Source organism: Pipistrellus kuhlii, unplaced genomic scaffold (assembly GCF_014108245.1).
Source record: "Pipistrellus kuhlii isolate mPipKuh1 unplaced genomic scaffold, mPipKuh1.p scaffold_m20_p_15, whole genome shotgun sequence".
NCBI lineage: Eukaryota > Metazoa > Chordata > Mammalia > Chiroptera > Vespertilionidae > Pipistrellus > Pipistrellus kuhlii.
In genome coordinates, this window is record NW_023425460.1 from 28,430,640 (window position 1) to 28,454,955 (window position 24,316).

The 24,316-nt window shown below is 44.8% G+C and overlaps 1 protein-coding gene and 1 long non-coding RNA gene across 4 annotated transcripts in view; one reads left to right on the forward strand and one right to left on the reverse strand.

Annotated features, from left to right (window-relative positions):
* The first annotated feature begins 5,801 nt into the window (after window positions 1–5,801).
* LOC118719328 lies at window positions 5,802–23,669 on the forward strand. The gene is made up of 3 exons (XR_004988098.2): window positions 5,802–5,816; window positions 12,974–12,976; window positions 23,246–23,669. It is a non-coding gene; the product is annotated as an uncharacterized LOC118719328 (long non-coding RNA).
* Window positions 23,670–23,692: 23 nt separating this feature from the next.
* Window positions 23,693–24,316, reverse strand: part of ALDH18A1 (aldehyde dehydrogenase 18 family member A1) — a 47,084-nt gene continuing 46,460 nt past the window's right edge. For all 3 annotated transcript variants that reach the window (XM_036438671.2, XM_045581949.1, XM_036438672.2), the window contains one exon: window positions 23,693–24,135. In XM_036438671.2, coding sequence (XP_036294564.1) covers window positions 23,954–24,135 — 182 coding nt within the window. In that variant the 3' untranslated portion in view covers window positions 23,693–23,953. The remainder of the gene's footprint in view (window positions 24,136–24,316) is intronic.

Genomic DNA, 24,316 nt, shown 5'->3' on the forward strand with positions numbered 1-24,316 from the left:
AAGCGCAGAAGAGACCCTTGCTTGCTTTCCCTCGCGGCCATGTCTCCTCCTGCCTGGCTGCAGAAAGGATTGAAGGCCCTGCCGCCTCTGAGGCGAGAGGACAGCTCTCCGTCTCTCTTCCCGTGGCCGCTGCCGCTGGGGCTGTTGTGTGTGACCCGAGGCTGAGCCAGAGGACGCTCCTGCAGGCTGCACTTCAAGATGGCCAACTCGCAATCCTAGCAAAATCAATCTACCGGCAGCTACTGGGGCACCAACAGCTCATGCACTTTGCAGCGGGGCTGCCAAATGAGGCACGGGGCTCAGTCAGCGGGGAAAATCAGTGATGCAAAGACGCTTTTCAATCTAGCGCTATGTCCTCCTGGGATCCACGGCAGCACATCCTATTGTTCCGATGCTTCTGTGGCAATTCCGGCCTAAGCTTCGTAGGCCAGGCCAGGGGAACTCCCTCGCCCAGGGTTTCCTGTGTCCAGAGGCTGGTTAAAAAAAAAGCAAAAAAAAAAAAAGCCAAGATTTGTTGGCTGTGACGCAGGGGTCTGGGCAGCCACCGTTTGTGAGAAGTGAGGCCTCTCTGTGTTACAGGTAAACATGAACCTCTGTGTGTCTAAACCACCCCATGACAGGTGATGGAATTAACAACGGCGAACTTTCAAGACAGCAAGTCACGAAAGTGTTATGTCATGAACTCACATGTATAACACATAAAATAGAGAGTGATGTTTTTAATATCCTCTCACTTTTGTGCCACTCAGTTTATTTCCTCTTCAGTAGTCCAGTAGTAAAATTTAATCATTGTGAAAAAATTAGAAACTATTGATAAGCAAAGAAATTTTTTTATCGTCTCTGTTAAATTTTATTTACATTTTGCCAAATTTCTCACCATGAAGAATTTTTTTTAAATAAAGCAAGACCATGTAGCCCAGCTGGTGTGGCTCAGTGGTTGAGCATCAACCTATGAACCAAGAGGTCATGGTTCAATTCCTGGTCAGGGCACATGTCCAGGTTTCAGGCTTGGTTCCCAGTAAGGGGCATGTAGGAACAGCCCATCAATGAGTCTCTCTCATCATTATGTTTCTCTCTTTCTCCCTCCTCTCTCGCTTCGTCTCTGAAATCAATGAAGAGATATTTAAAAAAAAAACACAAAAATATGATCCCCTATGCCCTAACCAGTTTGGCTCAGTGGATAGAGCATCAGCCTGTGGACTCAAGGGTCCTAGGTTCGCTTCCAGTCAAGGGCATGTACCTTGATTGCAGGCACATCCCCAGTAGGGAGTGTGCAGCAGGTAGCTGATTGATGTTGCTCTCTCATAGATGTTTCTAACTTTCTATCCCTCTCCCTTCCTCTCTGTAAAAAATCAATAAAATATATTTTTAAAAAATGATCCCCTAGATGACAGGACTGTGATAGTACCATTATGAGAAGTAGAAAATTCAGAATAAATATCTTGTCAGGGAATCTAAAAAATAATTCTGGGTGTTGTTGATGTGGCTGTAGCACAGGCAGATGAGATGGCCTAGCAGGCAGGTGGATATTTAGGACTTGAGCTGGACAGGGAAGTTGAGGCAGAAGGTGGTGACACGGGTGCCTCTGCAGGGAGAGGGGCTGCATAGGCGTACGGTGGCTTAGGAAGGTCTGAGCTGGCCTGGCTGAGCCTCATCCAAGCTCGGGGCAGGGAGCGAACAATACAGACCCGACACAAAGCTGCTCAAAGCTGTTGCCTCTCCCCTGGGGCTCCTGGCTCGGTGGCCCCATCACAGGCGCTGAGCGGACTGTGCAGAAGTTGCTTATTTAAAGCCTCTGATCTGACTCCCATTTCCCCTCTAGCTGGAACAGTGCTCTTCACCCTCTCTGTGAGGAGCGGGTGTACCCAACCAGATGGTAAACTGTGAACAGAAATAAACTCTCCTCACATGCAGCAAGTGTATTTATATCCAGTCCTATAATACCGCTGCAGGCGTAATTATAGCCAGTCCCGTAATTGCGTTGTGGATATCAGGCATCAAAAACCAACAACCAAATGTGCCGCAGAGACCAGGGAGGCACAGCTGTGGGGACAGGGAGCCTCAGGGCCAGCTGCTGCCCCAGAGAGGCGACGGGGTGACACAGGCAGGGCTGGTCACAGCTTCGCCAGGGGCTCCGCCAATGAGGCGGGAAGGGAGATCATACTTTTGCGGGATAGACAGTTCAGACTCCAGTGTCAGTCGCACTGCATGCTTTTAGTCTTACTTTTTTTTTTTTTTTTTTTTTTTTTTATTAGAAAACCAACCCTTAGTCACTGTACAAAGTTTAGGAAATATGGAAAATTATTCATAATTCCACAATGCAAAAACGGCATTGTTAGAGGGTATTATGCTAAGTGAAATAAGTCAGGCAGAGAAAGAGAAATACCATGTGAATCTAAGAAAACAAAAGAAATGAACAAACAAAACAGAAACCAACTCCTAGATACAGAGAACAAAAGGATGATTGCCAGATAGGAGGTGGGTGGGGGCATGGATAACAAAAGGTGAAGGGATTAAGGAGTACATCTTGCCAGTTATAAAGACAGTGGGGGGGGGGGGGGGGGGGTAGCCACTGCTGTCTGTGGAGCAGCCACTTTCTGTCTCACTGCGTCACTAATAAACTCGCTCTCACTTCACACTCTAAAAACACAACAAACAATAAAGACAGTCACAGGAGTATAAAGTACAGCATAGGGAATGTAGTCAATTATATTGTAATAACTATGCCTCACACTAGGCTTATCAGGGTGATCACTTTGTAAGTCATATAAATATTTAATCACAATGTTGTACACCTGGAACTAATATAATACTGTATGTTAACTTCAACTGGCAAATAAGTAAATATGAACTGTCTCCCCCCAAAATGACATGCCTTAACTTTTTTGTATTTGACATTAGAGTATTTTGCATGTATATATATATTTTTAATGCCATGCTTTAAATAACATTTTATATCTTGTTTTTCTCATTTAACATTAGGAGTACTTCCTTATGTCATAAAGATATAGTCTAAAATATTACTTTAAAATGTCTTATTGTGGTATATGCATATGGAATACTATATCGCATTTGAAATGAATAAACAAGAGCTGCAATGTATCAAGAAATACTAATTCTTAATATAAGAGTAATAAAAAGGTAATTAGCAGAGTCAGAAATAAAATTCAATTTTTAAGAAGTAAAAGGTCAAAAACAATATTACATACTGTTAAAGTCATCAGATGTGTAAAAAGATAGAAAAATGGATAGAAGGAATTTTCTCTGGGGAGGGAGGAAAGAGGTAAAAATTTAGGGAGGATATAAAGATATTGGTTTCTACAATACATGTTGTTCTTTAAAACGTGATCTAAAACAAATATGGCAATCTCTTAAGATAAACTTATGTGGTGAATCAATATGTGTTCATATTCTCTGTATGTTTGAAATATAGATGATCATTTTTTAAATTAATAAACTTCATTTTTTAGAGCAGTTTTAGGTTTATCAAAAAGTTGAGTGGAAAGTACAAAGAGTTCTCATATACTTTCTCACCACCCTTTCCTTACACACACACACACACACAGTTTTGCCTATTATTAACATCTTGCTATAGTGTGGTACATTTGTTAAAATTGAGCCAATATTGATACACAATTATTAACTAAAGACTATAGTTTACATTAGGGTTCACTCTTTGTGCTGTACATCAGTAGGTTTAGACCATTATATAATGACATGCTTTATCATTACATAGTTTTACTGCCCTAAAAATTACCTGTGCTCCACCTATTCATTCCTCACACCTCCCTTCCTCCCTCCACCCAGACTCCTGGCAAGCACTAATCTTTTAACTGCTCCAGAGTTTTGCCTTTTTCAGAATGTCTTATAGTTGGAATTACATAGTATGTAGCCTTTGCAGATAGCCTTCGGAGTAAGTTATTTTTTCACTATTAGTTAATTTCACTATTTTGATATTGTCATTATTAACCATGGACCCAGAATGTTTTGTGATGTGGAATGTTACACTCGTGAGAGAACTAATAGTTAAATACTCTTGGACATTTAGGCTGTTTTCACCTGTGGCAGCGTTTTCTCTGGCCTTGGGGAGCTCCTCTTAAATCAAAAAAGGCCCTGAAGTCTCCAGCGAATTGGGAACATCCAGGCTTCTAGGTACGTGCCACCCGGACAACATACTAGACATTAACTGTGAGCAGACCCTACAGTCAACGACATTGTTCACCTACTTTCCTTTTGGGGAACATGGGTGCAATGGATCCGATGTGCCCCAATCAAGTGTCTTTGGGCTCCTAAGGAAATTCCATAACCACAAAGGGGTCTGCCTTCTTCAAGAACTTGGATTGTTCACTAGGAATCCAAGACAGGGATGGGGGAGCCCTGTTTTGTAGAGCAGAGCTAGATGGGTGCCCTGAAAACCTGCGACGCTGGGATTGGGTGGGAACATAGGGCAGTGGGCGTGTCAGTCGAGAGACCATGAGAATCTGCCCAGGGCTCACGGCCTTGAGTGCCTGGAGTTCTGTCAAGGCAGTGGAAATGCTCAGGCTGCCCTGAGAACATGGTCTTATCTCCAGTCAGCTGAATCATACTGGTGGAGAACTTGGGGTCTGTTGTGGGACTTCTGATTCAAATCCCAGCTCAGCCACTCTCAGGCTACCTGACTTTGAACAAATGGCTAAGCCAAGATGGCTTGAGTTCCAAAGGGAAATGAAAGAACACCACCTCAAAGAGTTGTCATGAAGGTTAAATATATATTGTCCCCAAAATATATACACACTTTGAGTAATTATAAAAGCAGTGCTTATACTTCAACTGCAGTTTCAAACTTCCAGTAGCATTTTAGGATGAATTTCCTCTGTTCAAACCTAAGTCTGGTTGAAAAGAAATACCAATTGATCTATCACCTGTTAAAGTGTGATACATGTTTTGCGGGGGGAAAAAAAAAAAAAAAAAAAAAAAAAAAAATATATATATATATATATATATATATATATATATACACACACACACACACACACATACACACACACACATATATATATATTGTATATATATGGCATTTAGTTAGTACTCAGTAAATGTTAACAACAACAACAGCTGAGCATATGTGGTTTTTTTTTTAAAAAGAACAGCAAGAACATGAGATAGTGAAGCCAAGAAGGTCAGCATGATTCTCACGCCACCACTTTCCTCCCAGAGAAAGGCCCAGCATTTCACAACCCCAGGCATGGCCTGGATTCAATGGGTGGGGAGCTATAGGAGCAGGAAATAGAAACACACTGGGCTACTTTAATGATTTCTGCAAGCCACCTGCAATCTATGTGCAGTCCCTTGTTTTTATGTCTGTCCTCCTGGGCAGCCATCTCTCGCGCCCGTCTTTTGTTTGGTTACTAAACCCAGCCATTGCAGGTGGATTTTCAAATGGACACTTGGCCTTTGAAGTCACCTCTCACCCAATGAGAGGACTTGTATCCATAGGAGACATTCTGGATTCCTTTCTTTCCTTCATGTCCAAGCAAACCTGGTCAATTCCATCTTCAAAAGCGATCTTAAAGCTCTCCTCTTCCTGCTATGACCATTGTCCCCTCTTTCATCCCTTACCCAGACTACTGGCCCCTAACTGATCTCCTATAATACATGCTTATAGTCTGTTCTTACAGGAACCAGAGTACCTTTTAAAAAGTACTCTTTTTAAAAAGTCAGATCATTACCCTCTATCTTAGGTTGAACTCCCCAGAAGCAGACCCTGAGACAAGCAGATTCACGAGCAAGTGTTTTATCTAGAAAGTGCCCCCAAGAGTCCTAGCCGATTTGGCTCAGTGGATAGAGCATCGGCCTGCGGACTGAAGGGTCCCAGGCTCTATTCTGACCAAGAGCCATATGCCTGGTTTGTGGGCTCGATCCATAGGAGGAGGCAGCTTATCAATGATTCATCATTGATGTTTCTATCTGTCTATCCTTCTCCCTTCATCTCTGAAATCAATAAAAATATATTAAAAAATAAAATAAAAAGTGCGAAATCCACAGTGGATGAGGGGATCCATGCAGGGAATCGGCGGTCACCAAGCAGGGAAGAAGCCTGGAGGCCCAGACTGCATCCAGCCTTGTCCCTCCTAAAGACGAAGGGCTGGGCTTTCCCAGCTACGTCCTGGCTCAGGGGGTTGGAGGAGCTCTCTGTGCTGTGCCTGGGGCAAAGAGCTCCAGTCCCAGTGGCCCAAGGGCTGCCTGTCCTTGGAACAAAGTTGCCTGAGTTGGTCCTTATAACGCAAGTGCACAGAAGCTGGGGGACCGACACACGCAAACCATAGCAGGGACCCTTGATGGAGCAGGGCTAGGTCTGCTCCAGTTTCCTCCCTTCTTTCCCACCTCAGTTCCCTCATAACACACAACATGACCGACAAGGAGTTTATATCATTGTCTCTCTATTTGTTTGTCTGTTTTCCCCAGAAAAGGAAATTTCCGGGAAAAGAGTGAGCACATTTGACTTGTGACCTTTTGTACCCCAATGCCTGGAGTAGAGACGGCACTTTGTGCGTTCTCCACAAAAATGAATAGATAAGTGGACAGTGGAGCCTTGGTTTGGACACCTTCAGCGATGGGGAGCTTCTACAGGTCATCCCACTTTCAGAGAGCCTCACCTGCGGGTCTGACCCAAGGCTGAGCTGTAATCAGCTTCTGGGTCACACCAACCACCCTTCCCTCTGGGCCAACTCAGGAGATGGCCACCTCTTCCATGTCAGATGATCAATGTTGCTCCTTTCTCTCCTCCAATGAACCAGCCCCAGCGCCTCCAAAGGTTCCTCACTTGACATGGATTTTAGAGCCACTGACTCCATAATTTCACTAGCCCAAAAAATTTATTTTGACCCACCCACACAAGGAATGCATAGCGATCCCTCCCACAGCACCCTGAATACACCCAACCTTGGAAGGTAAACTGGGTCAAGTCAGATAAGGATTTGGAGAAGTGAAGCTGCAGAGATACCAGCCAGGGCTCTGGAGTCAGCAAACCCAGGTTGAATCCCAGCTCCACTTGCTCTTAAATGACTGGTCTTAGGCAAAATACAAAATCTTTGTCTATAGAAGAGGGAGAGGGAAGTAAGAGCACCTACACGACAGAGTTGGTGTAAGGGTTAAATTAAATAAGGCGATGGGTGTAAAGCACTTAGCAGAGTTCCTGGCACATCTTGGAGGACTGGGAGCTTCCCCAAACTCTGCTCTGACCTGAGATCTCCATGGCCCCACAGCGACTTCCTCCCACTCAAACCTTCCTGCCAACCCAGTTCCTTCACAGACACCTCCACACTCCTCCAGGCATGATAAGGCTTCCAGGTTCTGTATCCAGATGCTTTCCTGGCTATTATTTCTTCCCATTTCTCATCATCACTCTCCATGTCAGGATTCTGCTCTCTGACCTACTCCTGGCTACTCATCCACGTGTCTACCCTTTCTCTTTCACTTGTCCTTCTTGCTCACTTAATTCTTTCTTGCTTTCTGTCTCTCTCTTTCACCATCTCCCCCCATCTTTTTTTTTAAATCATGCAACTCTATCCAGTTAAGTGTGGTGTGTTCTTTTCATTTCTTACTAGTGGCCTGGTGCACAAAATTTGTGCTCATTAAAAGGGAATTCATTAGAGGAAATATTTTAATCTTGCTATTTGCCCTTTCTCTATAATAGAAGTGTCAGAGAAGAAAGGAAATTAGTAAAATATATATGAAAATCTTCCTCCTGTCAGAGTTGGGGGCATGCCATGGGAACCAGAGTCAAGTCCCCACCCACCCACCCACATGCGCCTCAAAATCATGCAAGACCCAGATCCAGCCAGTCCCACCCCCATAGGGCTAGATCCAGACCTGGCGGGCCCCACTACTGTCAAACCCCACCAGGCAGGGGGTGCATAGTGTCAGGTCCCCAGGCCCAGTGCCAGGGGGGGGTGCATGGCCTGAGGTCCCCCATAAAGCCCCACATGGCATGGGGCACAGCCTCAGTCTGGCACCAGAGTTGGGGAGGTGCAGCCTCAGGTCCCCTGCCCTAGCCCAGTGCCATGCAGCCTCAGATCCCTGCTGATTGCTTATTAAGGCTCATTAGGGGAACTTGGCTTCTGCTGTGGGCGCAGCCATCTTTGTTATGGTGTGATGTTTAATTTGCATAATTCCCTCTTTATTAGATTGGCTTCTGCCTCCTGCCTTGGCTGCAGATAGCTAAAGGGAAATGACCAACTGGGTAATGGTAAAATTGGTAGTTGCCACATAGGATCTTAAGCTCAGACCATCCCCATCTGCTCCTTGCCACAGACCCAGATGTAAAAATCAAGGTCAGAAGTGGAGCTGTTAGCAGTAAGAACAGGAAAACCAGGAAGCCCTCTTTCCCTCTCACCAAATGTATGCTTCTCATTCCCTTTCTAGCCCATTGTATTTGTACACTACAGGAGAGTTGTCTCTTTTGTTCCTGACTTTAATGGAAATGCTTCTGATATTCTGCCACTGATTATGATTCAAACCTCCCCCCCCACCCCCACTAGATTTTGTGTTCTATAGCCTTTATCCAATGCGGGGAATTCTCTTCTGTGTCTGGTTTGCTAAGTTTATATAATATGTAGTGTCATTTTTTTGTATGTTTTTTTGGCTTGTGTTTCTAGGCTGGAAGCAGAACACTGACAATCAGGGAAGCAGGGTGATAAGAAGGTTGGCTGGGGAGGTAGCCTGGGAATATCAGGAGAAAGAATTGAGGCCAAGCGTGCAGGCTAGAGGATGATGGAGCTTCCTGTCCCACGGGAGGGCCACGGTACTAACAGTCACTCCTCACGCTCTGCCCTCGTGATGGGCCCTTGAGGGTAGCAATGCAAAACTTGGCTCTAGTTATAGTTCTTTTTCTTCTTTTATTGATTTAAATAAACAATTCTGGATTTTCAAGAAGCATTTGGAGATTCTTGAATTGGAGCAGATAACTGAAACCTCATCCCTTTTCACGTGAAAGCTTTTTGGAGGTGGATCTGATCCCAGTTTCCCATTCCAATCAGCTGCTGTGAAAGCCACTTGTTCTCGCTGTGGGCAGATCAAGCCTCGTTTTCCCCCTGATGGAAATTCAGGAAGGAAACCGAATAATTCCCAATAGAGACAAGAGTTGACCACAGAACCATCCAAAAGGGCTTTTAAAGATTTCAATCTTGCATGTGAGAACACTGGCAGTGAGGCTGGTTCCTTCCTTGCTCTACATTGTCAGCGAGACAGAAGGCTTGGGCGGAGATGCGGTCTGCCATTTTGAAAGGAGGTTCTTGTTGGATGGAGGAGAAGTTGCAATGGAAACACTGCTGAGGGGCACTTTAATGTGGGAAAACCTCTGTGAATGTGTTTGTGACAGGCATCCAAAATAAAGTGCTAAACACTCGCGCATAGATATTTCTCAATAAGCGACCTTGCTCATACTGTGGCCTGGTGAAAGGAAGGGACATCAAGATTACCGAGTGTGGCATCTATTGATTGCTCTTCTTCTCCTGCTGTGCATGGTGGTTTTGGGGGTTTTGGTTTTGTTTCTACCATGAGTGATGGGAAATTGGCCAACATGCCCCTGAAAAAACAAGGGTTGACTTGTTTCACTTCTTAATTTCATCCTTAAGATGGGTGAGGAAAATCAGTGCTCAGCAACCTGTCACAGGGGGGAATTTAAACAAGCTGGTAATGTGTCAGACGGCTTTGGAATAGCCTCAGAGGTGGCAGTAAACAACATCTAGGAAGAAAAGCTGAAGGCACTGGCATGGCTCAGCCTTCAGAAGAGAAGATGATGGGCTGTCGAAGTGACTGTGCCTTGCACAGTGAGCCAGGTTATACACGCAGTCCCAGAACTACCCCCTCTCCCCAGAGGGCGGTGTACTGGGCAAAAGCAGGGGGGCTTAGGGTCAGGAGGACAATGCTCCAGACCCACCTCCGCCAACAGGTGATCTCGGCAGTCTGCCCGTCTACCTCAGTTTCCACCCTGTAAAAGTAAACAGTTGGATGACTTTGGGATTCTAAGTCAAGACCTCCTGTAAGGCTCACAAAGAAGAAATGTGTAGATGTTTCGAACCGCTCCAAAGGTATAGTATTTTTAGGTTTTGACACAATAAATGCATTTATTTAGTGAGCAGAACCATTCAAAGATGGAGCTTGCCAGGAAAAAGAATAAGAAGAGAGGGCTCCGCGCTCAGGGTTTGGGAACCAGTCTGTACGTAGGACACTCTGGAGGAGGGATGGGTGTCTGCTCCAACCAAGAGACCTTAGCACCCAGCTTGGCACCTCCCCACGTTCTCTTTATGGCTCAAACGTACACGGAAGCCAAGGGAACACAGCCTAGACTTCCATGTGCCCATCACCCAGCTCCCACCCGCTGACCTCTACACCTCCTCTCAGATTATGTTGAAACAGTTCCCACACATCATATAATTTCACCCACCACTATTCCAGTGTGTCACTCTGAGAGATGGGTGTTTTACACACAGAATGTCATCACACCTAAAAAACGAACAATGCTTTCTTAAATATCATGCCAATTCGGTATTCAAATTTCCCTAATTGTATCCTAAAAATGTTTTTGTTTTTTTTTAGAATTTGTTTACATTAGGACCTACACATTGAAATTGGGCGATATGTATATGGTTTTCTGTAATCCCTCCCGCCACACACATACCCTGTGATTTGCTTGTTGAAAGGCTTTGGTCTCTTGTCCCAGAGTTTCCCACAGTTGGTATATTGCTAGTTGCCTCTCCACAGTATTTCAAAGGAAATACATGAACTTTGTATTTTCTACAAAATGGTAGTTAAGTCAAAAGGCTTGATCAGGTTTAGGTCCTTTTTGAATTTTCAAGAATGCTTCATAGGTAGTTTTCTGTATTTACATCAGAAGGCATATAATGCCTATATATATATATATATATATATATATATATATATATATATATATATATATATTGGGTCGGCAGCTAAGTAATTGCGGATTTTTAAAAGAAAATCAAAGACAATTTTTTCATGGAACTAAATAACTTTATTCTATAATGTATTGCCCATTTTGATCAATGACCTTTTGCCATCTTTCAGGCAGCATCATAATCCCACGTTCAAAAAACTTCTGGTTTTTATTAGCAAAAAACGGAATCAGGTACGATTTGACATCATCATCATTATTGAAATTTTTACCATTCAAGGAGTTTTGTAAAGATCGAAACAAAAAGTAATCAGATGGTGCAAGGTCAGGACTATATGGTGGATGTGGCAAAACATCCCAACCAAGCTCCATTAATTTTTGCCAAGTGACCAAAGATGTGTGTGGCCTTGCATTGTCATGATGGAATACAACACCTTTTCGATTTGTCAATTCGGGCCGCTTTTCTTCAACTGCATTGTTTAATTTCGTTAGTTGTTCAATGTAGACATCAGAATTGATCGTTCGGTTGGGTGGTAAGAGTTCAAAGTAGACAATTTTTTTGTAATCCCACCAAACTGATAACAAAACCTTCTTTTGATGAATATCAGCTTTTGATGTTGTTTGAGTTGGTTCACCTGGCCTGCTCCACGATCTTTTCCGCTTGATATTGTTGTAAACAACCCATTTTTCATCGCCAGTTATCAGTCGTTTTAAAAATGGATCATTTTCATTACGTTTCTTTAGCAAATCGCAGCTGCTAATGCGTTGCGTTAACTGTGATTCTTTCAGTTCGTGAGGAACCCATGTATCGAGTTTTTGAACATAGCCAAGTTGTTTTAAGTGATTTTCAATGCATGTATGTGATACATGAAATTCTCTGCAATCTCACGTGTTGTACTGTGACAGTCCGAATTGATTATTGCTTTGATTAGGGCGTCATCAACTTAAACTGAACAACCAGAGCGTTTTTCATCTTTGAGTGAAAAATCACCAGAACGAAATTTGGCAAACCAATTTTGACACTGCCGTTCTTTTAAGGCTTCGTCACCATAAACAGCACATAACTTTTCATGAGCTTGCGATGCGTTTTTTCCCTTGGCGGAAATAAAAAAGCAAAATATGACGAAAATGTTCCTTTTGATTTTTCATTTTTCAATGAACGCCAAACGAAAACTACAAAACAGATCAAAAAACTTTTTTTTACTGATTAACAGCTGAATAGCCAACTATCAAATAACAAAATGTGTTTTACATTTGTACTACGTCTGCAAACCTAAAAATTCAACTGAAGCCATATATGTGTGAAACCCGCAATTACTTAGCTGCCGACCCAATATATGTGTGTGTGTGTGTGTGTGTGTATACACATATATATAATGTTAGCAACCATTGATGATCATTGCCTAGATCCACGATTTCATTACAAGTTGCAAAAATGTTGATACGCTAACTTCACTTCTAAGCTTCATCTCTTCATTTATTCATGGACACATTTCTACAAAGAACCACTTCCTCTCAGCAACCTGGTTATCCTTATTCCGACACACAGCTGGAAAGCGATGACAGAGTAAATGCTGTTTCTTTCCCTTTCTTTACCCGTTTCAAAATAATAGGCTAGCCTCCTTCAAAAGATGACACATGAGGGTTTAAGAGTGCTATTACAGACTCCTGGGTTTAAATATATGCAAGGGATTTGAGTTGAATGAAGTTACAATCCTTATTATTCTATCACTGGCCACCGGGATTGTGGGGTCATTTTGGCCCAACTCCTGTGGTGTTTGAGGTTCCTACTTCCTTTTTTTCTTCTTCCCAGTCTTACTAAAATATAACTGACATACAAAATTGCATTAATTTAAGGTGTGCAACATAATGATTTAATGCATGTACATATTGCAACATAATTACCACGGTAAGTTTAGCTAATATCCATCACCTCACATAGTTACAATTGTTTTCTTATGTTGAGAACTTTCCAGATTTACCTTCTCAGGAACTTTCAAACCCATGACACAGCACTCGTAACTGCAGTCACCGCGCTGTCCCTTACAGCCCAGCACTTGCTCATCTCGTTCCTGGAAGTTTGTGACAGGCTCTTCCTCCCCGTGGGCTCAGCTTCTGAGTTAATGTCTACGGTCCTTGTTAGCACTGACCTCACACCAGCAACACAGGGACACCAAGTGCTTTTTCTTCTTTTGGGGTCTCACAGGAAAACGCTCCGAAAGGTGGGTGACCGATTGAGTCAAGGAGGGAGTGGATGTGTGTGTGTGTGGGACCAACGGGTCCCCTCAGGCCCACGGAGAAGGGCTGAGACTGCCACTGAATGGGGAATGGTGACAATAACCCAGCTTCTGCCCGGGGAGTCCGGGACAGAGTGCCTGCTCCAGTTTAAAGTTGGCCTCTCACATCAACCCAAATGAGCATCTAATCTAGGCAGACAGATTTCCCGATAACTAGCTTCCCGCCCATCCCCATCCCCACTCCCTGCTCCTCAGCTGGGGTGGTGCAGTTTCGAGAGGCACCTAGGACTGAAAGGTAAGGAATAGGGGAGGGTAACCTGACACCCTAACTCCGCAGGAGCTTGACTGGGTTACTCCCTCTCCTGGGTTTGGGTGCACCACCAGTCACCACCCAGGAGTCCCTGGCCTGGGGCCAGCTTCTGCTCTGCCCAGCCCCAGCACATCCCTGCTGCATCTGACTGAGGTGCCAGATGCAGGACTGAGCTGAGCACCGGATTTCTTTAGCTTCCAGGTCCTCAGAGGCTACGGGGGAAGAGAAAGGCTTGGGTGGAGGCCTGGGGCAGAGGTGAATGTACCTTCATGTATAGCTTTAAGCGTTTAGTCTTATGACACATGGGGCAATATTGGCACTTTTGCAAATGCCAGGGCAGTGTGGTCCTTCTGGCTCACACATCCCAAGTCAGTGTTTGAAGTGAGACGATGTAGACTTCACAGTTCCATCTTTTTTTTTTTCTTTTCTTTTTTATTTTTTCTTTTTATAAATTTCAATTCTTTGTTGAAATTCTTAATCTTTTCATATGTGTGAAACATATTTTCTTTAACATGTTTATAATCCCTATCATAAAGTCCTTGTCCACTAGCTCAATTATCAGAATCATTCGTGGGTCTGCTTCCACTGTCTGTTCTTTCTCTGAATTATTAGTCATATTTTTCGGCTCTTTGCAATATCTCATAGTTGTATAAAATAACCATCGGGGTTGTATATGATGTTAGTTTTCTTCAGTGATGATTCTCTTTTGCTTCTGTTAGCAAATGGGGTGAGGACCCATCACCTCAATCTGGCCAGGGATTCAGCTGCGTCGGGGCTGGATTGCCATTTTAATAGTCCCAGTCCAACTTGGAGTCCTCTCCTTCCTTGGGGGAGCCCACTCAATCTTTTGAAGTGGCGTTACACATCACCTTGTGTAACGGTGACACTCCTACAGCCTATTGTGGTGGTTGGTGCTCCTGGCAAAACTCAGTAAATAACCTTATAACCGCTCTCACCTTATAACCCTTTTAATGAGACTGAGATTTAAAACTTCATTCTCTACTCAGTGAGCACTTCAGTGCTACATGTTGGAAATAAGAGACATTTTTAAAGAATGCTTCATAGGTAGTTTTCTGTATTTACATCAGACAGGTGTTAGAAGAAGTTTAAGTTTAAAAAAATGTGACTCTTAAAAGAAATTTCAGTGGTTGTACTGTTGATATTTGGCTCAGTTGACTAATGAGTTTGCTGACCACTGGGCTAGATGCTGTCAGCTCCAACTCCTATCATTGGTGCTCACTGTGGTTTGCTTACCTGAGCTACACACATTAGTTACTCTTTTTTGCTGAGCTAGTTCCTGTCTCTGAAGCGGCTGGGCGAGCTTTCCTTCCTTCCTTCCTTCCTTCCTTCCTTCCTTCCTTCCTTCCTTCCTTCCTTCCTTCCTTCCTTCCGTCCTTCCCTCCCTCCCCCCCATCCCTCCCTCCCTCCTTCCTTTTTATTTTATTTTGGCCTTGGGCTTTCTGAGGTACCCTGTGTCCATATTACACATTATCCTTTTCTTCTTAAGCAAAGTGGAGGTGGCTTATGTTACCTGTAACTCAAAGAGCCTTAAATAAGACTGCTTCCTGAGTGATGGGCAGGCTTAGCAGGGCCTGGTAAAAGTCGCTCCCTCACTGCGCAGAGGGAAGAGGGAGCGGATGGGTGGTGATACCGCAGAGACCTCCACTTTGATCACGAGGCCTCACCCCAAAGAGAGGAGGATGCTTCTGGATTCTGGACATTCAACCCACCTCTGGGAGGGACTTCAGACTTGCCTGAGAAGTCATCAGATCTGACTGCCAAAGACATGCTGTTTCACTTGAATCAAACTGGGAAACTGTCCTCACACCAGACAATGCTCACAGGTGGGAAGGAATGCAAACAGGGAAATTCCTGTGTTTGCACATTTTACCCACTCCTGGGCTCCGCACTTGCAGGCGAGCCTGAAGTTTACACCAGCGGGTAAACAAGATAGCTATTTGGACATCACACACCACTTTGCCAGTTTCCGTTCTCTTGAATTATTTACCATCTAATTGTCTGCATTGAAACAGAATCTGGAAACACAGTCAGCGATGTAGCCTTATTAGCGAGTTAGAGAAGGGAAACCAGAGTTTGGTGAAGTACCAGGAGCAGATGCCCCTCTGGTTTTCTGCGTTTCTCCTGCAGAGTGGGTGAAACCAGCTCAGCCACAGACAGAGCCCGGGCTAGGGGCTCCCTGCAGCTGCCAGTCCAGCCTCTCCTCTGAGGCTACAATCCCCAAACGGGGCAGTGGCCAGGGTTCCTGTCTGAACTTAGCCCCTGCACCTTGATTTCTTGTCTGAAAAAGGCAGGCTGCAAAGGGGGCTGGGATGGAAAAATAAGCCTCTCTTTTGATTTCAAAGGCTGTTATCACAAATTTTATTTTCACCATTGTACCAAGAATTTCCCAGAGGAATAAAGATTAGTAGCGATGAAAACAAGAAAAATAGTCTAAAAATAAGTCAAGCAGTAAAATAGTTTGGAAAACTTAGAAGAATATAATGACAAATAAAAGTCACTAACAGTCTCCCTTCTCAGTAAGAATCATTCATGATACTTTGATATACTTCCTTCCAGTCTTTTTCCTGACCAAACATATATATGTAATATCGTTGGGAAATGTCAATTATATTTCTTTCACAGTCTAGCTTTTTTCTATTCAACGTTTTGTGGTTAGCCTCTACCCATGTCAATATTCTTTGACTTTTAATGGCTCATTGTTTTCAAATAGTTCACTATAAAGAGATATTCAAATGTTATTAATTAGGATTCAATTTGATTTCACATTACAATCTAATCAGGGTACCACAAAGGATGCTAATAACAGTACATTCACAGACCAGATGGAGAGGAGGAGGAGCAGACCTGGAAACAATCCTTCCCCCCCAGGACAAGTCCCCACTGCACAGCGAGCCCACAGCCCTGGCCCCTGAACCAGGAAGCGAGAGAAAGGGACAGATGGATGGATGGATCGTCAAGGCGAGGGGTGTATGTAAGCAACAGGTGAGGTGCATGAGCAGGGAGCGGACTCTAGAAAGCTCACGGCCCTGATCATAGTATAACTGCTATCGTGCTATTCCATGTGCTATGATGGCCTAACAATTATAGGCCATGTGACACCTCTGTATTCATATTCCCTTCCCTTTCTCTAAGGATAGTTCTTTCCTTTTACATAGGTGAAATCTAAACTATGAATATTTTTATACTTTTTGTTGTTTCACTTGTACAAATTCAGTCTTTGGGTTTTATCTGTGTAAGTTTAGGATAGAGGAAAAGGAACTGTGTATCAATAGAAAAAGACAAGTTATCCACTCACTAGTTAGGGTCCTGTTTATATCACCAATCTAAACTCAAATCAACATGATTTGAAATTTGCAGCAAAACAGTCCGTTTCCAACAAATAATTTTCAGGAGGGGGATAGCGGAGGAGGTAGACACACAATGTGGAGACAGCAGATGCCTCCCTTTTCCTCACAGGCAACAAGGGGGAGGGGAAAAGGGGTAAGTAAAGGCATGTCGGGCAACGTTGGAGAAGCATCCACACCTGCTCATTATATCAAGTGTCTAGAGACGCGCTAAATAATTCAGGTGTGGCCGGCTCCCTCCAGGGGCAGGTGTTGAGGAGAGTTTCCAGACAAGCATCTCCTCTTGCAAAACTGGAGCAGACTGAGGATCTGATTACTCGCAAAGGGGTCCAGTTAGTAGCTATGGCAACCTCCTTCTTCAGCCTTCCTCACAACTTGCCTTGGACTAAAGTACAAGAAGCTTCTGGGAAAACACTGCTGCTACAGCCTGTTGTGGTGGTTACGAGCACTGACACCCAGTTTCTGGGTTCTAATCCGAGTCCTACCACTTCCAACGGTGTGGCCTTAGGCAATTTACCCACCCTCTCTGATCCTCACTTTCTGCACCTGTCAAATAGAGGATCACAATAACCTCACTCATATTGTTGTGACATCAGGCTTTTAGTCTAGCGCCTGGTACACTGCAGGTATCTCTTAAGAGTGTCTCCACTTGATTTTCTAGAAATGGATGTTTGGACTTTAAATAAAAGAGTAATTAATATCCAGAACTAAGAGAAAGCTACTCTTTAGAACAGAATCAATAGTAACAGCAAACAGTTATTGAAGGCTTACCATATGCCGGATATTGTGCCGAGTGCTTCACCTATAACCTTACAGAGCCCATTTATAGATAAGCGTTCTCAAAGGTCAGAGAACTTAAGACTTTCCCCAGGTCAAACAGCAAGGAGGTGGCGGAACCAGGATCCAAACCCTGCTCTGTCTCTCATCCCCCTAAAAGCCTGTGTCCTTGCCTGCTGGTGAGTGGGTCTTGGGGTTGTTTTACTGTGCCAGCACTCCTCTAGGTGAGCATGGCGGGGTGGTGGTGGGGCGGGGTTGCAGGCACCAGGACTTGAGGGCTGGCCTCCTTAGGTCTGTGGGGCCAGACTGCCCCCTAGTGTTGGAGGCATCTTAGGGCAAGATGAAATAAAGAGTGAGGTGGCAGTGACCTCTCCTCCCTACCAAACTGGAACAGATCTGTTTTGTCCAAAGGGGTTCTCCTAGGAATTGGGATAAAAGGAGGGATACAACTGGGAATTAAGAGGTACTATCTGGGGGTAGGGCAGCATTCTCAGACAAGTTTTGAACCACTGGGGAGGGGAAATGTCTCTTATTTCCAGCACGTAACACTGAAGTGCTCACTGAGTATTGAATGAAGTTTTAAACCTCATTCTCACTAAAAGGGTTATAAGGTAAAAGCTGTTTTAAGGTTATTCACTGAGTTTTGCCAGAAGCCCTAGCAGAAAAGACACTGTAATCATAACATGTAACCTACCGCCCACTCCAGGACACCCCAAGGGCAGGTTCACGTGCACAACTAGGAGAGAACGGTGACACTCCTCAGTTTTTTAGAAATAAGTCGGGGTCAGCAAAGGCATGGACTGACAGCCCGCCGGTCTTCTCAACCCTGAAAGCCTGCGGAAGATTCAGTTCTGTTCTTAGGAGCTTCGGCTCTTTGGTCTCTTGCCCCACACGGTTTCGAAATTTAGCAAATGTCATTTCAGGTTGCCACCCTCACTCCAATAGCCGCAATGATTCATGGCTCTCAGAAAAGACCCCCTCCACCTCCCTAATTCTGCCCAAGTCATCCATTTCGAATGATAATCACTAGCCATGCTATGGGAATAACCTAAGTGTCTATTAATAGAGGAATGGATAAAGAAAATATGGCATATCCTATTCTATATATATATATATATATATATATATATATATATATATATATATATATATATATATTTAAAAAAAAAAAGGGCTAATATGCAAATTGACCAAATAGCATAATGACTAGTCTCTATGATGCACACTGACCACCTCGGGCCAGATGCTCAATGCAGGAGCTGCCCCCTGGTGGTCAGTGTGCTCCTACAGGGGGAGTGCCACTCAGCCAGAAGCTGGGCTCACAACTGGCGAGTGCAGCAGTGGTGGCGGGAGCCTTCGCAGCAGCGTTAAGCCATCAGTCGGACATCCCACAAAGGCTCCTGGACTGCAAGAGGGTACAGACCAGGCTGAGGGACTCCCCCGAGTGCTCAGATTTTGTTCACTAGGCCTCTAGTACACATATAATAGAATATTATTCAGCCATAAAAAAATGAAAAGCTTGCTATTTGAGACAACATGAATGAACATTGAGGACATTCTGGTAAGGAAAAAACACAAGCCAGACAAATACAATCTCTCTTATATGTAGAATCCTAAACCGCTCCCCCACTGCCCCCCACCCCAATCAAACCAAGTTCATAGACTCAGAGAACAGATTGGTGGTTGCCAGAGGCAGGGTGTGGGAGGTGGGTGGAATGGATGAAAGGGGTCAAATGGTTCAAACTTCTAGTTCTAAAATAAATAAGTCATGGGGATGTAATGAACAGCTTGGTGTGAATTACAAGAGTTAATAATCCTGTACTGGATATTTGAAAGTTGATAAGAGAGTAGATCTTAAAAGTTTTCATCACAAGAAAAGAAATGTGTAACTATATATGGTGGCAGATATGAACCAGACTTCTGATGATCATTTTACAATGTATAGAAATATCAAATTGTTATGTCACACACCTGACACTAAAATAATGTTATGTCAATTATACCTCAATAAAAAACTATTGATCAGTTAGCACCTACATGCATTGCTCCTAGCTGCGCTCAGTGGGGAATAGAAAGACAGATATGCCAGCTGTGTTCCTACTGCTAACTGTGGCCAATATTGGTGGAGCTTCTTTCGTCGCTAAGTGTCTACTCCATTACTTGGTTCTCTCCTGATAGGTAGGTGTTAGTCCTCTACTTTTCCCCAGTAAGGAAACTGAGACTTATTTTATCAATAGTAAAAGTATGTCTGCTAAGTTCACATAATTTCTCGTTGGCAGGGCAGGCCAGTATGACTCCCAAATGCATGCTCTTCCCACTATGTCACTCTGGCTAATTCTTTGGAATAACAAGTTTCTTTTTCTAAAATGCAAGTACTTTCAAGAGAATTGTTCCCATTGAGTCATCAGTTTAAAAACAAATGCTTTTCTTGTACTTTGGAAATTAGCTTTCTCGAGCCCAATTTCCTGCTGATCCTGGTTCTAGGGCAATCTACAACCCACCCTCTGCTCTCCAGAATTGCCCGAGAATTTAGCCTTTTCTTCATCTCTTACAGAGCAATTTAGCATTCCCATCCTACCACAAAACCTGAATTACAAAACCTATCAATGAGCTCAAGAAAACAAAATAACCTTCTAAGAAAATCCACAAGGCCTTATGGGTAATTGAGGCAAATAGTGCCAGCAACTTACCCAATATTTATCCTTTTTTCTTCCTTACAAAGAGGATCCTAGTTTTTGTTAAGACAAGGATGTGCCTAGCTACAAATATATTTCCCAGCTTCCTTTGCACTCAGAATGGTCCATGTGGCCACAAACAGTTCCTTCCCAGCAGCCATATTTAGGCTAATCAATCCCACTTCCAGCTCCCTGATCAATTAGGATAATTTCCCTCTACCGTTTCCATCCTCCCCTACCAATAGACTCCTACTTCCTGGAGCTGCAATGTGCCCAGATCGCTTATAGACAGGGGAGGCCACAAGCCAATTCTGGCCAAGCCATTGGTTGGGCCTTCCTGGAAAGTCACTTAGAAGGGGCAGCTGGCAATATTATTTTGTCCAGTTATTTCTCCTTCCTGCTGTCTAGGATGCTGTCCTGATGGATGGGATACCACTACCACCTGCTGGAGGTGGGAAGATAATAGATTTGCTGTTGTTGTTGTTAATCCTCACCCAAGGATATCTTTCCGTTGATTTGTGGAGAGTAAAAGGGGAAAAGACACACAGAGAGAAACATCAATGTGAGAGAGACACATCAATTAGATGCCTCCTCCTGCATACACTCCAACTAGGGCTAGGGGTAGGGGCCTGCAACTGAGGTACATGCCCTTGACCAGGATCAAACCCGGCTAGGGCAATACAATTTTTTTTTAATCCCATGCCGCCTGAATAAATGTTGCCAGAAACAGTCCCCTTTCTCTATCTCAGACCCAAAACAGCGTTTTTACTGCTCATGCCTTCTTCAGTAGCAGCCACCCACATATTCCAGGTCTTAAATGTTTAATGAAACCCAGCGCTCTATTCCTCCCTGTGGAGGGCAAGGCTTGTCTTCTGGTGACCAGATGCAGCCGGCCTGGGAAAACCCCGACTCCTGAAAACTGCCTCCTGAGGAACAGAAGAAACGTCTGGTTTCCTGTGAAGTGCAGTCAAACATGGAGTTGGACATGTGAAAGCCGCAAGTGACCTTCTCTGGCTTATTGGGTGCTTGCTGTGTGCCCAGGCTGTGCCAAGTATTTAGATTACCACCTATGTGGTAGGAAGTGTCAAAATTCCTACAAGGAAACAGGCTCACAGAAGTCAGGCGACTTTGCCCAAAGTCACTTAAGTGGCAGAGCAGATGTTTGAACCCAGCTACATCATCCCAAGTCTTCTAAAGTGAAAGCAATAGAAATCCAACTCAAACTTGCTTCAGCAAAGAAGGGAAATGATTGAACTGAGTCCAGGGGTGGTTTCAGGCACAGATGGAGCCAGGGGCCCAGGCCCTCTATGTCCCCTGGCTCCCTTTCCTCTGGGCGGATACTGCTTACAGCCTCTCTACGTGGAAGGATGGATATTACCGGCTTTAGTCCTTGAGAATTAGAGTTTACAACTCCAGAGAGCTTTTTCTAATAACCGCAGTAAAAATCCAATTCCACTAGTAAGCTGTGTGGCCAAGTTTTAATCACACGCCTGGCCCTGCAGCAATCGTTGTTCGCAGGCTAACAGACTTCTCAGACCCAGGTCACGAGACTACCACTAAAAATAGCCAGGTCCTGGGATATCAGCATCCCTCCCCTGAAGCACACAGACTGAGGCCAAGTACTGCAAATGCAGAGAAGGTTCCCTAAAATAAGGGGGACAGAGCAGACAACACCTATTGCAATATAGCCTGTAGCTGTGTTTCTCGGACCAAATCCCAACCAATTTCTTGCCCTAAGAAGAGTAGCTCCAGTCAAGAGGATACCCTCAGCCATTTGGAAGTAATACCTTCCTGTTTACCCACGTGAACTTCTGCCCCAAATTGGAGTCTTCACTTGTGTTCCGCCCCCATGCCTGAACTTCTGTTTGCACGGTCCCCTGCCCGAGTCTCTGCCCGTCACTTCCTCACTCCCGACGTCTTTCTTGGGGCCCAGATCCAGGCCTGCCCCCTTGGCGTCTTCCCCAAAGGCCTGAGTGGGTCACTTGCTATTCTAGACGTCAGGGACGTTTGTCGTTTGGCTGTGCGCTGATGGTGGGATTCACCATGCAGTTCCAGGCGGGACTCGGTCGCCTTTTCTGGCAAGCTATGGCCGAATCCCCCACTCAGAGGACCGCAGGGTAACTTGCCAGACCGTGTCGGGGTCCGGATGAGAGGCAGTTTAGAGCCAGTCTGGGAACATGATCCACATGACACCATTGAGGATTCATCAAACATCCTCCGAGGATAAGCAGCAGCATGTAAGTGATGGCTATTTTTTTTGTAAGTGCCTCCATGAGACCAGAAACCTTTCAGCTGTAGACTCCAGGGACCCCAAGAACAGGAACTGGGAGGAGGGTGAGGGGTGAGAGCTGCTAATGAAACAGGTGACCCTGAGGTGAGGAGGTCAGCTGGGACCCTGGCCATCCAGGTGGACACTGTGTGGACCTGCACAGTGGTGGCCTGCTCGTGTCATACACACCAACTTCAGACCATCACCATGCTTTTATTCCTTCAAGTCCTCGCATTCTCCTCTCCCGCCTCTGGTCTGGTCCCCTGGCACTGCCGGGCTGCCTGCACTGGCGCAGTCGAGGCGGAGGGTCCGGCTGCCTCCCCACCAGCTCCCAGGGAGACAATGTGTAAGAGTGAGGCTGTGAGGCCGCCGGACAGGGAAAGGGAGGGAGGGGAATAGCCAATGAGGGAGAGAACGTTAATCTGGCACACAGGCTTTTCATAAAAACTTTATTTCTCAAAAAGGGGGAAGAATCCAAAGTATTAAAATAAACCTCTAATTTTATTTCAGAGGGAAAGGATAGGATGACAAAAATCCCTATAAAAATTTCAAGCATAATTGTCAGATACTACTTCACTCTGATCCTACACCTCCTGTCTAAGCTCCAGGTTCCAACCGCATCGCAAGTGCTGCCAGTCTCCTGGGCTGGAGAGGCTGCGAGCGTCCGGAATGCTTATACAATAGTTTCTCCACAAATAAATACAGATCAACCTCCCAGTGGAAATGATTGTTTTTGATGAGAATGGTGCCCCTCATCTAAGTTCCAGACCTTTCCTTTTTGAAGATGACTATGACTGTGAAAGAAACGTGGAAACATGTATTAGGTATGGCTCTGGTACCAACCAAATGCCAAGGGAGACTCTACCTCACTGAGGCAATAAAAAGGGGAGAAGCGGCCATGATTTCCCCATTGCCTCCACCTTGGACACCTTATCTTTGTTTCTATCACTGAAGAAAACTGGACCATGAAAAGCAAAGTCCCTATTTGGAGCAATTAAGCAAAGTCCCTATCCATAATAATTATTGTCTTTTAAAAAATATATTTATTGATTTCAGAGAGGAAGGAAAGATAGAAACATCAATGATGAGAATCATTGATTGGCTGCCTCCTGCACGCCCCCTACTGGGGATTGAATCCACAACCTGGGCATGTGCCCTTGGCTGGAATTGAACCTGGGACCCTTCAATCTGCAGGCCAACGCTCTATCCACTGAGCCAAACCAGCTAGGGCCATAATAATTACTTTCTAAAAAAAATAAAAAAGGAAACGGTGAGCTGGATTGTGCCATTAGCCAAGACCAATGCTGCCCGAATGAGCGCACAGCAGGAAGGCCTTCGGGACGTGGGAGCTGGACCGGCTCAGCCCAGGTCCTGGAGCGAGCTCACCCGTGAGGACCTCTCGGAACACCGCTCTCCTCTGCGGCTTTCAGTTGGTGTTGCTCTGAGGAACAGGAAGGTTCTCGTGAAGATACTTCAAAGTTCCGTGATCTGAGAAATCCGAGACCACGTGGTCCTGCCCTCGCAGCAGCCACTTAGTTGTAAGTAGTCCCTCAATTCCTACGGGTCCCCGAGCATGGATTCGCGAGGTACTGATTCCCACTTCAGCTCCTGCAAAGAAGCACGGATGAGGGTGTGGTGTTTCCCGCCTCTGCTTCCTGTCTGCTCACCAGCCCCTCGCCCTCCCCTGCCCATCCTGCCGGCCAGCTTGAGTTTCGCTGTCCCCACGTGTCTCTGGTCGCTGTACATCATGCCGAGCCTCCTCCTCCTCCTCCTCCTCAGGAAACCCAGC